This window comes from Miniopterus natalensis, chromosome 12, assembly GCF_054644295.1.
Source record: "Miniopterus natalensis isolate mMinNat1 chromosome 12, mMinNat1.hap1, whole genome shotgun sequence".
In the NCBI taxonomy this organism is placed as follows: domain Eukaryota; kingdom Metazoa; phylum Chordata; class Mammalia; order Chiroptera; family Miniopteridae; genus Miniopterus; species Miniopterus natalensis.
In genome coordinates, this window is record NC_142092.1 from 66359815 (window position 1) to 66380539 (window position 20725).

The 20725-nt window shown below is 40.8% G+C and overlaps 1 protein-coding gene across 3 annotated transcripts in view; it reads right to left on the reverse strand.

The window, feature by feature from the left end:
• DENND1A (DENN domain containing 1A) overlaps positions 1-20725 on the reverse strand; it is a 405649-nt gene that overhangs the window by 264382 nt on the left and 120542 nt on the right. For all 3 annotated transcript variants that reach the window (XM_087822901.1, XM_016210953.2, XM_087822900.1), the window contains one exon: positions 11671-11790. In XM_087822901.1, the coding sequence (XP_087679027.1) occupies positions 11671-11790 (120 nt within the window). The remainder of the gene's footprint in view (positions 1-11670; positions 11791-20725) is intronic.

Below are 20725 nucleotides of genomic sequence, written 5' to 3' on the forward strand. Positions count from 1 at the left end.
GAATTTAAAGCAACTTTGACTAAGTCAGGCAATATAAAGCAATTTTCTTCTAATATATTCTCAAATAAATTTTAACTTCTTAAAAAAATTATAGGAAGAACTACTTCATTACAGACACACAAATAAGAAAATCAAATACACTCATGATCCCATTACCTAGCTGTTTACATTGTTAATACTTTGGTATCCAATCACCCAGGTGTTTTGTATGTTGTTTTTTTAAATAAATTTCTTACAAAATAGAGATCATATTGTATACAAAATTTGTCTTTTGTTTTTTTGCATAACATTGTCCAAGATGTTTTTCATGTCATTAAATAATCACCAAAAACATAATTTTAATGGCTACATGGTATTTAATTAAATTTAGCTATCCCCCCTTCATAAATTATTTCTAATTTGACATTCAATATACTAGAATAAACATCTTCATCTATGTATCTGTACGCATATCTGTGAGTTTCCCATAAAACAGATTCCCAAAAGTGGAAATCATTTTAAGGATTTTGAAGATAAACTGCCAGAAGATAAATTGAAGATAAATTGAAGATAAATTTAAGGATTTTGAAGATAAACTGTTTTCCAGGAATGTTGGACCATTTTACACCCTGACCAACAGAGTATAAGTGCCCACCTCATGGCGACCAAGTGTCATCTTCAAGTTGATGTGACCAGGCTCATGCAGACTTGGTCACGTACATGCCCACACAAAGCACATCTGCGATAATGACAGGTATATGTTGCAACCGTCTATCCTCCTATTAATAACTCCGGCGCACTGTGTAATGCTGTAAGGCGCCGATGACTATCATACCATGATCCTTTGCCTATATTATCTCTAATCCTCAACAAAAAAGTAGATATGAGAAAATTAAGGCTCAAAAAGGAGAAATGGAGCATCCAAAAGCACACTTGTACATCAGTAGGACTAGAACCCAAGCACTGCTCTGACTCCAGACCATGCTCTTTAGACTGTGCTGCACTGAGGCTCATTTCAGGGATGATCAACTGTCCTCTCACAAGCCCAGGGACTGCCTGTTTCTCCAGCGAAGCCTCTTCAGACAATGAGGCCAGATTAACCTTTGGGGAAGTAAAGGAGGACAATACCTGAACTCGCAGGCTGTGAGGAGGGAGACGAGTATGCTGGGTGTCTTCAAAAAGCAAGGAGTAGGGGCAGCGGTGTGGAGCACAGGAATGCTCACCCAAGCTGGCAGACAGTAAAATGGCATATCTGTCCCTTCAGAAAACAATTTGGCATTATCCAATAAAGCTGAAGATATACATACTCCATACATAGCTACCCACGTTCCCAGGCTTATACACTGAAGAACCTAGTGCCTATGTGCACAAGGATACCTATCCAAGACAGTTCATAAAAGCCATATACTGGAAACAGCCCAGATGGCCACCTACAGTTGAATGCATGAACAGAAACATGGTCATACAATACAGAGCTCTATACTGCAAAGAAAACAAACTAAAATTATAAGCAACAGCAGGGATGAAGTTCAAAAGTTAAGCAAAAGAAAACTAAAAATAACAATTCCAAATCATAGAATTCAATTCATGCAGAGTTCAAAACCAGACAAAACTACACCATATTATTTAGGGATACACACATAGGCAAAAAAAAATTATAGTGGGGTGGAGAGTTCTTAACTTACATGATGATTACATGGGTATCTGCCACATAATCATTTGTGTGTATTACTGTGTGTGCATGGGTGTGCATATTTATAAATATATACACACACACACTTGTATATGTGTGTGTAATTAAACTTAATGTACTTTTCTGTTCACAGGTTATATTTCACAATTTACAACAGGAAGGCACAGAACTATAATTAAACATTTACACAGTAGATACAATACAAAGAACTTTATCAAGCACTCATTGTTTACTTAATTTTTACAACAATATTCTGAATTAGTATTATCCTCAATTTAGCATTGAAGTACTGAGACAAAGAAGAATGACAGTCAGACGAAACCTTATTATACATCCAATTTTAAGATTTAAAAAATCAAATATAGCATCAATGTTCTTTCCATTACAACACAAATACTGAATCTGAGGAAAGGACAAGTTCGGTGAATCCCACTATATAAAAGTTAAACTACCTCCTCAAATAAAAGGATTTAGAATTATAGTCCCTGGGGAATTTTAATAAAGACTAAAAAAAGATATAAAAACAAGTATTGTTTCCAGTGGTCAGGAAACAATGATTATCTTTACTTAATGAGGATGATCAATATTTAGGATATTTTCATATACTAATAAAAAAGAAAAAGTACATAAATTTTTTAAAATTGGCATCCAAAATTACTATTTTTTACAAAGTTGACAGTAAAAATCCTAACTCAGTAGAAAACCGGACACTAGCAAATACACTTTTTTAGAGCCATTTAAGTTGGAGTTGTTTTTGTTTGCAGTGGCTTTTTGTGTTTTATCCCCCCCAAAACATCTTGCTTTCCTATGAGACTAGAATTTTTTTTTTATAAAAGGAAACCAGTCATTAAGAGCTCAGGCAAAAAAACTACAGGACACTGAATTTCACCCAACTTCTTTTTCCACCACACTTTTAAATAAGTTTTTTTTAAGATGTCAAGTTTTTTAGAGCCAAGCATTTTTTGCTGCATTTTGGGCTCATTAATACACATAAAGAGCTAGTTAAAATACCAAGACTGAATAAGTGAACAATGGGACAAATTAACCCACATACAAAGCTCCACCCACTTCACTTCAGAGACATCTGAAAGAATGAATTAGAAACCATAAACGATGCCTCTTAGAATTAACTTTGTGATAAATATTGCTTTGTATTATAGATAAAGGATTAAAAATCTCCATAGGGGCAGTCTAACACTTGTGAGCCGAATCAAAGGACAACAGTTGCCCTTGGTTTTGCTGAAGATTTCTGGTACTTTCATGTCCTGTGAATGGGAAATGAAAACCTATTCCATTTCTGTTGCATACTATAATGTGGAATTTAATTTTATCTACAAGATTAAAAATTTCCTAAATTTCTACATAAAATGTTAAGATATGAGTAATTTTTAATTCAGAATATAATATATTCAAAAAAACAAAATTTATATTGCTATCTAACTTTAAAAGTATTCCCTTTATGCTACATCATTTTTTGCAAATTCCAACACAACTCATGCTAATAAAAAGGATTACTTACTTTGAAGATGTAAATGTACAAAGTGAAATATGGAAAAGTAAACTAAGTACATTATTTACAACTTGATGTAACTATGACTTTTTCTACTATTTCCATACTTTTATTTTCAATGTCTTCAGAAGTTAATACCTATTCTTCATTGTCAGGAATCGGGCAATAGTGCATAAGTTAAGATAAAAAGGAGTTGAGGTTTGTTTGTTTTTTAAACAAAAATACTAAAGTAATTAGCTGAATGGCAAATTCACTACAACAAATGTATTTTTAAAAAGAATATAAGTCTTAGCAAGAAATAATTTTTCAGATACCTATGAGCTTTTCCCCTCATAAATCAGTCTCCCACAAATAAATTATACAGTCAAAAACGTCCTCAGGAAAGGACATTTAATGATATGTAAAGATGCTTACAATACAGTATGTGAAAAGCTAGACACAAAACTATACCTATGGCGGGGTCCCTAGTCATTACTGGAGTCATGGGATGACAGACTGCTTTCCTTAGTCTTCTGCAGTTTTCTAAATTCCTCTAATGAGGAAGTATATCTTCATAATCTCAAAAATTAACATCTGAAAAATAAGTGGCTCATAACTGATTGCTAGACTTGTGGCTCTTCAAACTTCAGGTGGCATGATGATTTCTGTATCGACTGTAAAGAGGTACACTATTGCCTCAGTCTCCTGGAGCCTCTCTCAATGAGGGAGAAATGTTAGGCTTCCCACTGCTACTAAAACTGATCACTGGGAGGGCCAGACAACCTACATTCAGACTCCTCTTTGTATTCACAAATCTATCTTGCTTTTAAAATAAGAGTGTAGCTCAGATCCAAAGGGCAATTTTAGGTGTGAAGCATATTGAGTTATTTTCCTTTCGACCTCCTGCCCAGTGAAAAGCGAAGATAAGGCTCAAATAAATCCTTCTGCTGGTTGCTGCTGTTGTAGGAAAGTGGTTTGCTTGCAGGGAGGTCCAAGAATAACTGTTGACACTCAAACTCAACCAAAAAGCACCCAATGCCTCTCCTGTAGAACGTTTTTCCATCTCCCCAAAAGGGTCCCTCATGTGGAATTCTTAAGACTCTTTCAGAAGGCAGGCTCAGTTTTACTGGTTTTCCATTCAAACACACTCTGCATCAGATTTAAACAAAACTGATCGTTTCCTTTACTTTCTAATCATATGGCTGGATTGTTCACATAGACTGCAGTGATGCTGGCCAAGAGGGAATGTGACTCCTTGATGCTAAATGGCACTTACTGAGTCTTGAAAAACCTTAGTCCCAGGTGGTCTTGGGCTTATTCTCTGGAGCTGGAAGGATCACTGTCATGTCCTGGACAAAACTCTGGACTGGGGGTTAGAAGACTGCAATTAACCAGCTAAAGAACATAGGATAAAAACCTTCCATCTTCTGGTCTCATTTTCATCATTTATAAAATGAAGGTGGCTGTCATATATTATTTCTAAGAGTCCTTTAAGCTCACATCTGAGATCACTGTGCAACGGCAAACTACCCATCCTGGCTCTTTTAACTAAATATATGTAGAGATGAACAAACTTTGGAAACTTGTAAAGGTTGCTTTCGTGGCAAGAAAATAAAATTTGAAGTTGTGAAAAAGCCAAAAGAAAGGTGCTGGAAATAAGTCCAAAGCAGTTGAGAGTAGGAGCTTTGGGTTGAATTTTTTTGGTTCAAAACCAAGTTCCTTCAATTCCTCCTGGTGAGATCTTGAGCAAGTCACTGTATCTCTCTCAGTCTCAACCCCTTTATCTTTACAATGGAGATAATTTCATAAGGTTGTACTAAGAATAAGTCAGAAGTATGTAAATCACCTGGCATATTAAATAAATGCTAATTCCCCCCTTACCTTCCACATCCTCTGTTGTGAGTTGTCCTGACTTAGTCTATCCATCTACGAAATGGTATAACATTAGCCATCTTGTTGCTAGAGGTAACAAGATGAGTGAGGTATGGGGAAAACAAAACAAAACAAAACTACCTTCCTGGGGGTCCAGGGCACTTTCATGTTGTTGCCCTGGACTAAGTAAGCTTCATAAGCATTAAGATCAGGAAGTGCTCTGCTTTCAAAACAAAGCGAGAAAATACCAAGTCTTATTCTTGTAATGTCCAACTCATTCAGTCTCAAAACGGAAATTTTCTTTTAGCCGAAGTCTTGGTGTTTCAAGTACCCACAACCTTGGGCTCAGGTTGCGTGAGGGAAGGCTGAGCCAGGCTGGTTACCTTGGAAAAGGACCAGAAGAGACAAGAAGCATCCTTCCATGGCGACAGCCCTGCACTGGCTGCTGGTGCAGAAGACATGTCTGTCTTTCTAACTGCCCAGCTTCCCAGCCCTCAACTAACAGGCCACCGGGACAGCAAGGGCAGTTTTATTTATTTCCCTTTCTTCTCTTCAAAGGTGATTTTCTCTAAACAGCACAGCTTGTTGCTGTTGCTGAGTTGTGGCTCCCCAGAGGATTATACATTTCTAAGCATGAAGGCATCTATGTAACAATAAAACATGCAACATACCCCAACCGCTTCATTTTTTTTTTAATTAAGGGGGAAAAAGTTCTAACCTCCCACAAAGTGATGTTTCTGATGAGCACATCCCTCCCCGGCCCCTGCCCCATGAAAGCCTTTCAAAATACAGAGGGTCTCAGAAAGGGCCGTGGGCCTAGTAGAGCAGAGCCTCCACAGGCCCTGCCCCAAGGGTTCGGCTTCCAACAGAAGCCACGTGCCAGCACCCGCATGGGTGGAATTATAATCTGCCACAGCAATCGGGCCTCTTTCCAGCTACTATCCAGAAAACAACATTGTACCCATTGTACTTTTAAGGGGAGGAATTAAAAAGAAATCAAACAGCTCCAGAGAGATGGAAACACTTGAAGAGCAGAGGAAAGTGTTCTGCTAAGTGGTAGAAAGATCCAGGTTTCCCAAGTGGCAGTTAAGGCACTGGGAAGAAAGGCCAATTTCTCCCCAAGGAGCCCCAAGCTTTGATGCTCAAACTGCCCTTGCACATCAGGCTGTGCATTTTTGCATAGCCGGGTACCCTCAGGCAAGACAACTATAAATAGCTTAAAACAAGAATAGGAGATTCCATCTGTTTCTGGAATATTTCAGCAGCACCTGCTCTCAAGGTAAAAATCTGGGAGCTGTCCCCACAGCCCTCCTTCCCAACTGCCTTCCCCATCCCCCATACACTTATTTTAAACTAAAGCAGATAACACACAATCCAAAAGGGCTTCTGCCACCACACCTGCCTAAGGAAAGAGTCCTTTGATTTTTCTCCTGAATGCTATGTGTTTTAAAAATACTGGAACAGTTAGAGAGAGAAGCCAAAGTTTTAAAAACCAGACTCTTACTACTTTAGCTTCTTTTTCTCGCTGAGAACTGAGCTTTTCTGTGTTTATAGTAGAAATGAGTACAATGTGGATGAAAAAAGATGCAATAGTTCTTACTGCCATTAAGTTAGAAAGTGTTCCAGAAGGAAGATGGTTCTTACTTAACACAATTAATGTTTAAACACAAGCCCATATGCCAGCTTGCATGGAAAGAAGGACAATTACTCCCCAACAAGGGCCTAGGAACATATTTCATTAAGTTATAGTTTTAAAACAAAACCAAAAAAAAACACCACACACTGAAGTTGAGGCTTGAAAATTCCAACCTGAATCAAGGTGCTACTCCCACAGCGATGTGCAGCATCCCTTCTAAAACCAGAAACCCCAAGCACGTTTGACAGCAATTTCATGTACACAGAGCCACTTTACTCGTGGTCTACAAACATTAGTATTCCTAATGTCTGACCCAAACCATCCGATGGCACTCCTTTTGCTATGGGGAAAATCCAAAATCTTGAGCATGTCTTTCACAATCCGGCCCCAGGACCTTTACAGCATCATCTCGTGCTACTGTCCTCTCATCAGATTCTCATTATTCTTTCATCTTGCTCTGCCTTTCATTTCTCTGGGCCTGTGCACACCAGTTCTCCCCTCTCAAGAGCTTTCCTGCTACTGTCCCCCAGGCAAACCCCCACTGACTTTGTAAGACCCAGTTTAACTGGAAACCATCAGCAACACTTTCCCTGAGTCTCCAAGCCAGAGATGGGCACTGCCTAATCTGTGACCCCACTGAACCTTGCACATACATATTTTTTTCAAATAGCACTTATCACGTTATATTTTAATTAATTGTTTACATAGTCCCTTCCCAAAGACTGAGGGCTCCTGAGACAGTAAGGGTAGAAGTGAAACGGGAGGTGGGTATCAAAATCAGAGGTGGCCTGGGAAAAGTGTACCCGGAAGCATATTCACTTTTAAATTTGGTCAAGGACAAAACATATAGTTTTCAGTGCATCACACCAGGTCCAGGAAGTTCAGCTCATCGAAATCTGGGGTGAACATGACATCTGAAAGGTCCTCATCACATGGGGAGCCAGGGCTAGACCTTTATGTCTATTTTAAGGGACCCTGAGGTAAATAAATGCCTAAGACCAAGTGTTACACATTGCTCATTCCTGATACATACGAGATACTAACTGAATAAAAATTTTAAATGTTAAAATCTTTAGATACTGTCTTGATCTGTATTCAAAAGGAAAAAACTGAAGAACACAAATATTTTTAAAATTCCTTTATAAAGAGTAAAGGCGCATTATTATTATATGACATATCTCCCATACTCCCCCCCCCCCCCCCCCAAACAACATGGTTATGGCTCTGGACTCTTATGCTTTTGATGAGTATCTGTCATTTAGGCAAACCAGAAGCCACAATAAAATTCTGGTTCTAGGTCACTTTGTTTTATATTTGAAAGATTCCGAGGTAATGCTTACCACATCAGACATAGACAGTACTGTCTGGAAATGCTAAAATGTTCTCTCACATTCCTGGGTTTATAATAAGAACAACTAACTTAACCCATAGCTACTGTTCTCCTAGCTGGTGTTTTTAATTCAGTATTAAGTACCATCCAGCAACTAGTTAAATAATATTATGATGACTCTCAAGGAAAATTAAGATGCTTTAATAGAAAAAAATTAGTTAACCATGGGATGAAAAAGAAAAAGAAACAGAAACACCACCTTCCACTGTAGGCTCTGTAATACTAAGGGTCTCGTCCTTTCTGGATGCCGGGCCTGTCACTTCACACTAGATCGTCACTGTGAGAGTCAACAGTTCACTTCTTAGAGCTAACATGAAATGAGTTTGATAAAATGAACCATGCTTCTGCGAATAACTATTTTTCACATTTTCTCTTTAAACTAGTGTCCCATGAGGCCCGTCCTCTAACTCAGAGCCTTTGGTGCCCTGTTCTTCCATTTGAGTGGAATACACCTCCCAGGCTCTGAAAGCCATGTACACACTACCTTGATCAAGCATTACGCTAAGGGCTGGAGATACAAAGTGGCCTAACGCAAGTCTTTAGCCCTAAAGAGTTCTGTCCAAAAGGAGAAGCACAAAAGATGAACAAGGCTCAGGCATACAAATGAAGCACGCAAAGCATCTGGGTGCACCGAGGAGGGGACAGTTACCTCTGCCTGGGGAAGGCTGCCTGGAGGGCTGTGCTGAGCCAGGGAGAAGCAGTAAGTGTGTGAAGGCAGAAGGGTCCAGCGGCTCCTACGTACCAGGAAGCACATGAGCTTAGGAGAGCAGTCAGGGAGGAAGGGGTCCTAAGAAGCTAGGATCAGTGGAGGCTATATATACACAAGCTACATCCCTCATAAGACAACAAGGAAAGCAAGAGTAGAGGTGGTTTATGAGCAGACTTGAGCTAGAGCACTGGGCACACTAAGAATGGTGACTGGACCTCAAGGCACAGGTTAACTTAAGGGAAAGCACCTAAAAAAGACAAAGAGACTAAGCAGCAAAAGAAGACAATGCAAATAATGTAAACAGGACCCAATCATGCTTGTGTTCTCTTGGCAGACCTCTCCGCTCTCCGTTGGACATATCACCAGCCAGTCATCCAGGGTCTACGTTAACAGTAGGCCCTTCCTTCCATTCGTTTCTCACCTCAGCAACATTCCCAAACCAAACACAGGGAAAGTGCCACTGTGTGTGCCCTTGATATGTGCACAAGCTGGATGAGATAAAAAGTGAGACTTCCACCCCAACCCATGTTCAATACCCATGAAATAATATCCCAGAATTCACACAGTACTCTTTACCACCACAGTCACTATTCTCTGGCACTGGACTAGCAATAGTAAGAAGACAGTAGGCCATGGGTCATTCTACGTATTTTATACAGCATACTATAGTGTGATCATCTACCTCCCCTGCTAGTCTTGGGAACTTCTCAAGGGCAGGGACTAGCTAATAGTAGGCACTCAATTAAGGGCTAACAAACAAATGAATTAACCCACCAAATTTTTTCCCACAGTTCCAAGCTAGTATAACAGAAAACATACCAACTGCTGCTATTTTTCATTCTAAATGACAACAGCATGAAGGATATTCAAGGAGCTTCTCACAAGCATGAAGTCCATGGCCCTCCATATAAACATACAAAGTCAAATGCTAGAATCAGAGGAAAGCCATTTGTAATTTACATTTTTAAATAAATAGTTTTCTACTCCCAGAAATTTGTTGGGTGAATATGATAGTGCCAGTTCAGAGTCACCTCCCCAACACACACACACACACACAGACACAGACACACACAGACACACACAGACACACAGACACACACACACAGACACACACACAGACACACACACACACAGACACACAGACACACAGACACACACAGACACACAGACACACACAGACACACACAGACACACACACACACACACACACACACACACACACACAGACACACACCCCCCAGCTTTGAAAGGAAGAAACATCATAACTCAAAATATTCAGGGGGGAAAAAAACCTTTCTGCAAAACTTCAAGAACTTGGTTTAAACCCTCATCTCCTCTAAATGACCACAGAAATATGCAGTGTCCTGGCCGAGGATGAAATATAACATTAGGTAAAAATGGAAGAGAAAATTTTCTTTAAAAAGACCATCATTACTAAATCAAAAAGTAAATAAAAGTAAGAGTCTAATGCTCTGGGCAGGCAAGCCTTGGGCCCGGGCTACTGAGGCATGCTTGGGAACAGATGTACACATCATCCGGCAAAGCAGTGGACTGTGCTCCCCTCCCAAGGTCTTTCCACACTTGCTCCCAGTGCCCCAATTACCGATGCTATGCTTGATGAAGAAGAGTTAATTTTGCTGATTAAAAAAATAATAATAGCCTGGCCGGGCATGGCTCTGTGGTTGAGCGTTGACCTAGGATCCAGGTGATCGGGGTTCCATTCCCGGTCAGGGCACATGCCCAGGTTGCGGGCTGCAGCCGATCAATGACTCTCTCATCATTGATGTTTCTATCTCTCTCCCTCTCCTTTCTTCTCTCAGAAATCAATAAAGATATATTTAAATAATAATAATAATAATAATAATAATAATAATATTTGTGTAGAGAAGCACACAAGTCGCAGTCCGGACTGACAGTGATTGAGCAACAGCACTCCAAAAGTCAGCCCTCTCCCCCGTGGTGTGAGGGGGTGTGCTTGAGGGGCGGGCCTTTTCTCAGTGAGGAGAAGAAAGTACAGAGACGAACACACCAGAGAACAACTCTTTCTGGAATTCACAGAGGTCTGGCCTTTTATCCCCAAGACTGGGGACCCGGGTTTTGTCAGGGGCGCCTCCCCGCCGTCCTGCCCTGGGCCGCTCCACATGAGCAGAGAGAGACAGGAGGCAGGCCCCTCTGACACCTACTTAACCAGGGCAGATGGAGAGGAGAGTGTGTGGATGCCTTTACTCCCCCTCAGGGGGCGCCCAGCAGGAGCCCACAGAGCCAGCAACTCCACAATCAGATTTCCACACATCCTCCCACCACAGAACAGCCTCACCACTCAGGCAGGAGGAAGCGGAGCATTAAGCAAGTGTGGCTCTGGTGGATGAGGGGTTTTAGAAGACCTAAAGAAGCCTTCTTACAGGATTTGGCTCTTTTTTCAAACCTCTCCAGAGGTAGCCAAATTGGGAAACAGCCACTCACTCACTCATTGACCTAAAGGGGGCAAGGGTGTTACTTTGAGGAGAACACAATCAGTGTCTGTGAGACGTCCTGAGCCACAGACACATACTTTATTAATAATCTTACATACACAAAATGTCCAAGGGAAAGCCGAACAGGCTAACTTCTGACAGCTCCAGATAACAGCAGGAGGAAATGAAGCCATGCTGGCTCTCGGCTCCACACTCCACAGAAGCCACGGTCCCTTTCCCACCCCAGGGATGCGATACAAATAAATAAATACAATTATCTGCAGGACTTAAAGTGCAAGGACAACACTGTCAAGTCCTTCTCCCCGAGTGCAGTGACTTGTGGGAAACAGATAGGAAAATTAAAAGAGCAGCTGGAGAATTTAATTGCAGAGGAGCTGGCGAGCACGGACACTGTGAAGAACTGGCCGACGGCAAGCCCCCTCCCTTACCTTAGGATGCAGAAGCAGCTCCTGGCCCCCGAAGATAAGCGGCAGAACCCGAATCTCTGTTTGCTGTCAATGTCAGTGAGCACGAACGTGAAGTTCTGGCCAACTTGGCTAACTGTGCGGCTGCGGCAAAGACAGAACAAAGGGGAAAATGAATCTCAGTTTCTCAATAAAGTATCTAATCGTGACAAGTCATTGAACCTGTAACATTTCCTCTCTCAGTGGAACTCTTTATAAATGAACTGAAAATTTACACACTTCAAGGAAACAGATAAAAAAAGGCAGCAAGCAGCACGTTCTGGTGAGCAATTCATCGCCACACCTTCTCCTCCTTACCCGGTTCAGGCAGGTAGCGGTTAATCATCCCATCAGTCCTGAAAGGTACATTCCATTAACCTCATTTTACAGATGAGGAAATGTTTTAAAATCCACTTCTAAAAATCAGTTTGCCAGTTAGCTTGGATTCTCCTTTAAAAATTTAAATATTCCAAATTCTAATACATAAATTTATGCTAACATAATATTTCAGAATTTGACATTGAATTTTCCAAAGGAACTCATTAACTCATACTGTAGTTTACATGTTTCATTTTACAAAATATACTCAAACTGACAATATATTCAAAAAGATTCTCTCACCTATAATTTACTTTATAAATTGTCAGCGGAATAAAAAATCATGGCTCACCAGGCCTTTTCCAAAGGTACACTTTTTTGAGTCTTTGGACTTTGGATAAGATATAAATTAAGTTTTCAAATATGGATAGCCTTCTTTTCAAAAACTCCCTCATTAAAGCCGCATAAGAAAATAAAGAAGTTTTCAAGGTATCCCAGCACAAAAGGTCAGTGGGCCTTACCTGGTCGTAGGTAAGGAAACAATTCCATCCCTTGGAAAGTGGTTAGAGAGTACAAGAAAATAATTCAGAAAGAAAAGAAAATGTCCCACTCTCCTTTTTTAACTAGGAAGGTGAGCGAAAACAAGGTGGCAATTTAAAAGCAACATGGTAATAAAACAGGTGTAAGTAATGCTATCCCTCCACCTTACACAGCCAGGAGAAGGAACACATTTCTATAAAAGTTATAGAGCTGTCAAGGGGACACCAAATGCTACTCTCTTATGGCTGTTATGCTTTATCTATAAAGCTTGGATACTGTGTTACTATGGTGATTTAATACTATGTTTTAAAGGGGGATTATATGATTAATTTTAACAAGGTTGAGAACTGAAGATGTGTGAGAAACAGGATTCTAGTTCACATAATTAAAGTGACTGGGGGGAAAAGTGGGCCTCACTAGGGGAGGAGAAAAACCTATATTATTAAAATATTTAAAGCAACAGGCCAGGATGGCTCTAAGTTACCAATATTATTATGTGATTACACAAAACCTGACTGTCCGCTATTTTAACTCAGGGTTTAATTTCACGTCTACGGTGTTCACAATGAAGCATCCTAGGAAAGGGTACCGACAGGACTGAATGAGAAGGAAACACCCAGGAGCTCCAGGAAAAGGGCAAGCACGACTTGGTTGGTGAGGTGAGTGTCACTAATTTCCCTGTTATCTTTTCACCAACATTAAAAATGCTTTTAGTAACCTCATAGGCTCAAAGAAAGATTCATTACTCATTTAACTTGGTTCAAATCCCAACTCAATCACTTGCTAACGGAGCCTTAATTTAGCAAGTTACTTAACCTCTAAGCACCCCAGTTTCTTTACCTGGAATAACAATGAGAAACTACCACCAAACCCAAAGGGTGTTTGGGGAATAACTGAAATAAGCATTTAATATGAAGGCCAGTCCATAGTAAGAATAAGAGATGCAAGCTGTTAAGTAACTATCTAAATGAGAACTAAAATTCGTATTAAAATCATGCATTTGCTTAGAATCTTCCTGACTCAGCTTTGTAACGCTTGCGAGTGGAGGAAGGGAAGCTGCCTTTCCTTCTCTCTCGTCTGCTGCACCTTTCAGTAAAGGTGGCCGCGTACGCTGTCCACGCTTGCACTAAAGTGAACAAGGCTCCCCGCCTGAGCGGCTGAGCTGGCTGGAGCGCCGTCCCATGCACTAAAGGCAAAGGCTGCTGGCTGGGTTTCAGGTCAGGGAACATGCCTGCGTTGGGTTGCAGGGTCCATCCCCCGGCGGGGCACCTGCTGAAGGCAACAGATTGAAGGCAACAGATCGATGTTTCTCCCTCTCTAAGTGTGTCCTAAGGCGAGGATAAAAAATAATAATAAAGTGACGAAGATTCTTTTTGGGGTCCTACAGCTTAGCAGGGGGAACTTATTTCGCAGCCGAGTCACCTTTTTTAATTCCTAGTAGGGTGAAGTACAAGGCATTAAAAGCCCCAAACCATTAAATTCAAAAATATTTTTTCCTTGGACAATTTCCAATAAACTAAAGTCTGGCAAGGGCAGTCCAACAGAGGTTAACTAGGATTCTGAATTTCCACAGAAAGTATCATTCCCTCCACAAGACTACTCACTTGTTTTCCATAAAAATGACTTGGAGAAAAGGGTCTGTTTCCTCAAAGGCTGCAGTTTTTGTGTTTGCCTCTAGGATCAGAATTCATACCTTTTCAACAGGAATCAGATTTCACGATAGTTAAAAGTGGGAGGAACGGAAGAAGCCATGTTATCCAGTTCTCTTGTTTTGTTGGGAAAACTGAAGCTCAGGGTTGTTTTTCGGGTTCTGTTTTGTTTTTACAAAGTAATCAGGGCTAAAACAAAAATCCAAGCCCAGTTCTGTTCAAAGTCCTTTGCATTCTGCCTCGCTGCAATATACACAATGAAAACCCTGCCCCAGCAGCTTTGAGCTCAGTTTAAGGAATTTGGGTACATGAGAAAGTCAGAAAGTTGTTTCATCAAACAGACTACACTTCCCACTAAGTAGGGGAAACCAAATTTGAGTATTTCCAGAACTGAGCCCAGGAGACAGGACCAAGACCACCCTTAGCTGTGCTTCCTGTGCTCAGGTGAACATGGAAAGAAGGGAGAAAAGCAGTGACTATTTGAACCACAAACCTGAACCTTCATGCTGCCTTGTAAATGTCTGTAAGCCCTTCAAGTCCCCTCCAGCAGCATTTTGCTTAACCCTGAAGTTGTTTATAGGCTCGGTGTATAAATGGCATGAAGCAGTGATTCCAGTCTTTCAGTGAGAAATGGGATTTTCCATATCAGCCTCACTTTAAGTTTAGTTTGTCATCTTACACACTGAGCAACTAACTGCCACACTGGGCACTGTACCAAATGCTGGGTGCACAATCCTTCCTCCTGTGGCACTTCCTGCTGAGTCAGGAGGGAGTTATAAACAAGTGCACCACAAAGTACACAGCTTGTCATAGTGCCACATGAAACCAAAGAGGGAACAAGGACAGGAGACGGAAGAGAAAGAAAGGCCCAGCTGAGACAATGTGGTCAGAGGCAGCTTCTCAATGACAATACCGACCTGAAGGATGAGCTGAGCAACCACTCCAGAGGCAGAGGACTGGATGCTTCTGGTAGAGAAAAGAGCTGCACGAAGATTCTCGGGCTGGGAAGAGCTAGGCATGTTCAAGGAACTAAAAGGACACGAGTAGAGCTAACACACAGGAGATGAGAAGGAAATGGTGTGATAGGAAGTTGCTAGACAAATACATGCCAGATCGTGGACAGAGCCTCACAGGTCATGGTAAAGAATTAGAATTGTTTTTGCAAAGGCAACAGAAAGCCACAGAGTGGTTTTAATCAAGAGAATAACAGTCTAGTCTAGTTTTTAACTGATCTGAGTGTGATGTGGAGAACAGTTTGGAAGAAGGCAGAAGCAGATAAAATAATCAGAAGGCTAATGCAGTAATCCAGATGAGACTGGATGGCAGCATATTTCATGTGCGGAGAGTAGAGATGGACATGACTGAATAGTTCCAAGTCATAGCCAGCAAGTTTATATGACAGGCTTGCAGGGGGACTGAGAGTTGGGGGGGGGGGGGGAGGCAGCGTATTACCATTTAATAACAGAAAACTAACAAATTTGGGAGGAGATCTGAGAGTTCCATTTGAGATATGTTAAGTCTGAGAAACCTGTAAAACATCTACATAGAAATGGTCCGGTGGGTAGATGAACATGCTACTTAGGCGATCAGAGGAAAAGTTTGGATTGGAGCTATAAATTTGGAAGGCAGTACACCCAGATGATATTTAATGCCATGGTACGGAATGAGGTCACTCAGGGAGAGCATTCATGGAAGCAAAAGAGGACCCAGGGCTAAGTTATGGAAGCATCGATTTAGAGGATGAGTAGAGAAGAGATCATCAAAGAAAGACCACCCAGGCAGAACAAGCAGGAGGGAGGGGTCAACTGTACTGCTGCATCAAGAGGAGAGGTGAAAAAATGCCTACTGAGCTGAGTCCCATGGAGGTTTCATATGGCCTTGATAAGCTGTAGTTGAATGACAGAAGCAGAAGACAGACTGAAGAGGGCTGAGGAGCATGTTGACGTACGTGTAGAGCTCTTCCAGGAGGTGGAGAATTAGGCGGTAACTGCACGGAAACGAAGAACCAAAGATGGGTATTCTTTTTAGGATGGAAGAATACCAGGACTTATTTTTAAGCTGTTGGGAATTATTTTAATAAAGAGGGAGATTTATGATGCAGGAGAGAGAAGATGAAACAGTAAGGTCTGGACTTTAGAATCCTAGATATGCTCACTTGCTATGTGAGCATAGGCAAGTTATTGTACCTCTCTGAGCTTCATCTGTAAAATGGCAATAATAATACTTTGCAGAGTGGTTTTGAGGATTAGAAATAATGTATACAAAGTAACTAGCATATAGTAGGTACATAATGAAAATAAGAATTCTTATTGTTATGAAATAATAAAATTTCAAGGTGGAACTGAAACAGCTTGTCATCCTCTCTTATATCTTAAAAACAAGGACCTGTTGAACCATCTACTGCAAAGCGCCCCTAATAGCTGCCTTTCCTTTGCTTCTGTCAGGCAGGAATCAAGTTTTATCACCTATCACATCTCCCAACCTTTAGTTACATGAGCCTCAAAACTTCTTTCCATAAAGACACCTTTCCTCTGCCTAAGACTAACGTTCCCTGCTCAAAGATTCAAGTGGCAAAAATGACACTGACCTAAAATGTCTGGGGGCCAAGAGTAGGTCACATATTGCCAGATATAGGGCAACACCTATCTGCTTGAGAAACATACTAGATTATTCTAAGAAAGAACAGAGATCTCTCCATTCCCTCGCCTACATGGGCCTGAAAAAATAACAATAATCATAACTGGAGAATCAAAAAATATCAGAACCAGAAGGAGCAGCAGAGATCTAACCCAATTCCCCTATTTTATCCATAAAGAAACTGAGGCCTCAGGGGAAAGATGTCACTTGCCTCACAGCATAGAGCAAGTCAATGGCAGAACCGAAACTAAAACCTAGGTGTGACCGACCCCCAGTGCTCTGTCCACTAAGGCCAATTGCTCCATCGTTATCAAACACTATATAAAGTTTTCATGGAGTACAGCTTAACCAATGGGACAAAACCAATGGACTAAGCCCAGGGTGAAAAACAAGGGACAAGGTGGGTCAAACTGATTCAGTCTGAAAAGCAGAGCAGGGTGAATGCAGAGGTGGGAACAAGAGGAGAGGTCTGGCAGACACGCGCTAGTGCACTAATCATGTGCCGGAGCTTCACTTTCTGCATGGGTTCACTTTCTCCAGTTATCTGTATTTTCTCCTTTTCTACGGTAAATATATATTGCTTTTGAAATAAATTTTTCAAGTTTGTTTGGTTACTTTTTGTGTGATTGATCTAATGGTGGCAGTACGACACTGTAGAAAAAGTCCGGTGGAGATGGAAGTCAGACGTGTGGGTTCCAAAAGCAGCTCTACCACCTCCTACTAGCGGGACCTTGGGCAAGTAACTGGACCTGTCTGAGCTTCTGTACCCTCAGATGTGGAATGACGACAGTGGTAACTTTGTGAATGTGCAACCTTTTAGTGCAGGAAAAGAACAGGGCGCACACAATGTCTGGCACATAACAGATACATAAAATTGTAAACAGCATTCAAACCACATGTGCATCTTGGTTGCATCCTAAGTCCTGAAACTATACCTCTGCCCCTGTAAAGATTATGTCGTTCCAGTTCATGCTCACGTCACTGTGCGTGCCAGTATAATTTATAAGGCATCTGCATGGTAGTTAACTCTCCAGGTTCTGAATGGGGATAACCACAAACGTGGAAGACCAGCTCCTCCATCATCCAATGAGTCTCCTGCGCGCTTAGACCAATGCAGGTCACCGGCTACCAAGTGCAAGCAAGGAGCACCACATCATGAAGTGCTATACAAATCTAACCCCACCCCCACCCCAAGAAACCGCTTTCATCAATAATAATAAGTTTTTGAGAATGAACAGGGATCTCAACACCGTCATTTCACTACTCCTCTCCACCAAGAGCTGCGAGCACAGTGTAGGGAAGAAATAACTCTAGATTCAAAACAAGAGTATCTGCTTCTTTCCCAGCTCTGTAATTTCATGGTGATGACCATAAGCAAGTCATTCCACCTCTGCAGATTTTCGCTTCCTCTCTGTCAGATGGGATGCTTGAACCAAATAAATTTCAGCTTTAAAATCCTGTGGTCTTATTCTCACACATTTCCAAGGCGTCCTGTAGCCAGAGCCCAAGCTATCACAGCACACGTAACCCTCTCCCCAGCAGGCTCAATCTGCTCTGGCTGCACAACCTTTAGGCTCACTCATAGTTTCTCCTCTGCTTTGCTCTTCAGTGCATATGGGGTGTTAGACTCTCCCTTCCACTTACCCCTTCTTGCCATCCTTGCGGACTCAATCCAAGTCTCCCCCACTATGAGAAGTTCGCTCTGACCACCTCAGTCTTCCCTAACTGCATTATCCTTTTGGACAGATACTGCCTAATGCGTCTTTCTAATACTTCCTGAACTAGACTGAGAACCACGTGGAGGGCAGAGCTCCAAGTCTCATACCATTTCCGTATCACCCAACATAATGCTACACATTCAGAACCTTCCTTGGCTCTTTTGTAAAAGAGATACCACCATAACCAATCTCCTAGGAGTTGCTGGGGAGAATAAATGAGGTTTAATGTGAAAATGTCCAGCATGTTGACTACAATCAATTAGGAACTCAAATACCAATTTCTTTCCTTTCCTCTCTCTCTTTCTCTCTCTCTCTTGATATTTCTATTTGGTGACTGGTCATCCCACAAGGTGTTCTACTGGACAATGTATTCATTTGGGAGATGGACATCGAGGTTGTGCTAGCGGCCTGAGAGGACCTTGGGCAACTCACAATTTCTCTACAGCTTAGATTTTGTCCAAATGAAGATAAACAGCATTTGCTCTCATCTCACATGATCGCTACCACATTATTATTTTTCATAAGACCTAGTTTCAGAAAGAAAAATCTTAAAACAACACAAGATACAGCAAGATGTCAATGTCAGCGGGTGATTTGATGATGACTGTGAAAACCCCACTCTTGATATAGACTGGAAATGTCAGAAAGTTGTATTACTGTTCCTTGGGGTAGAAAAGCACAGATACCAAAAAGATTAGTAAGCTCTCTTTGCTGAACATAATCACCTGGGGCATTACTCATCTCCCATGCTGACATTTTCGAAGTCAAACAATATCATAAATATATCTAAGGGGCTTTGTGGGCCTCAGAATCAGGGCATATCCATTTGTCAGTGTTAACAGCAAACCAATAAAAAATAGTTACATTAAAATCTTTTTATTTATTGTAAATAAACTTCATTATTATTCTCTTCTGCATTAAAGTATACCAAGGTTAGAAAGAGGGAATGAGAAGGTAAAAAATGTCTCCAAAATAAAGTGGGTTATGTATCAATAAAAGTTATCAACTCAAGAAAGAACTATTATACATGGTGAGGATGGCAAGGATTGAAATATATCCATAAAGGGACAATTCTGTCCCAAATCATTTTGTGAAAAAATATGAGAATCATGGTTAAGAGAGTAATTTGAAGAGAAGTATATTAGAAGAAAAATATTTTTCTAACAACAAAAGGTATCAGACATCAGTAACAAAAAATATTTTAGAACTATAACTTTAAGGATCTGTTTTTCCTCCATTTCACGATGTAATCACCTAGACAGGTAGGTAAGTAGAGGGGTGTGGTGTGGAGGGAGGGAGGGAGGAAGGGAGGGAGGGAGGTGTGTGTGCGTGTGTGTGTGTGTGTGTGTACATATACGCACACAGCACACATTTGGGGAGATTTAATCTCATTGCAAATTTCTTCTAATATTAGTTTACAAAGTCAATTAAGGAATACCTATCCAAAATAGACATCACTCTAACAAGAAATCATGTATAAATTCATTCTCTTATTTTTCTTTGTTAAAACACCTAACCATATTTTGAAAACATTTTGGCTTTATTAATTTGTATAAATATGTCCTTGCCATAATTTATAATACATTTTATAAGTGACTGGAGATTTCATGCATCAATAATTCATACATACAAACGTGAAGTTTGCATTAAACATCTAAACGAAACCTTGCTTGCTATTTTTAGAAGGAGCAGGATAAAGAAGATGTAAGAGGGCTCTCGTTACAAAGACTGACCCTCTTAAAATTAAGACTATTAGGTTTTGAGCATCAACCTGCTACTAAAACAGCCCTGGTACCAGGGTTTAAAAAGGCCCAAGTCTGGAAATACTACAATAGTCGATTGGCTTAAAAAATAACATGTTAGAACCAGGGAAAACAGTCATTATAAGTGGTTGGCAAGATTCCAGACCTGCTTTTTAGTATTCTTTTTGCTTCCTAGCACTCTTTTAAACTCCTTTGGCTACCAGTTCTCATCTCACATCATTTTTAGGCTTATGCCAAATAAACCAGGACACTGCTACTATAAAGTACAGAAAAGATCCAACAGCATACTTCCCATGGGCATTCTAAGTTGCCAAAATCTTTCAGTCCTGCCTTGTTTGGCTACAGTAAAACATATGATAGAACCTTCCTGAAGATGGGCACATTTTATAGCTTTCTTGGAATACATTATGGCACT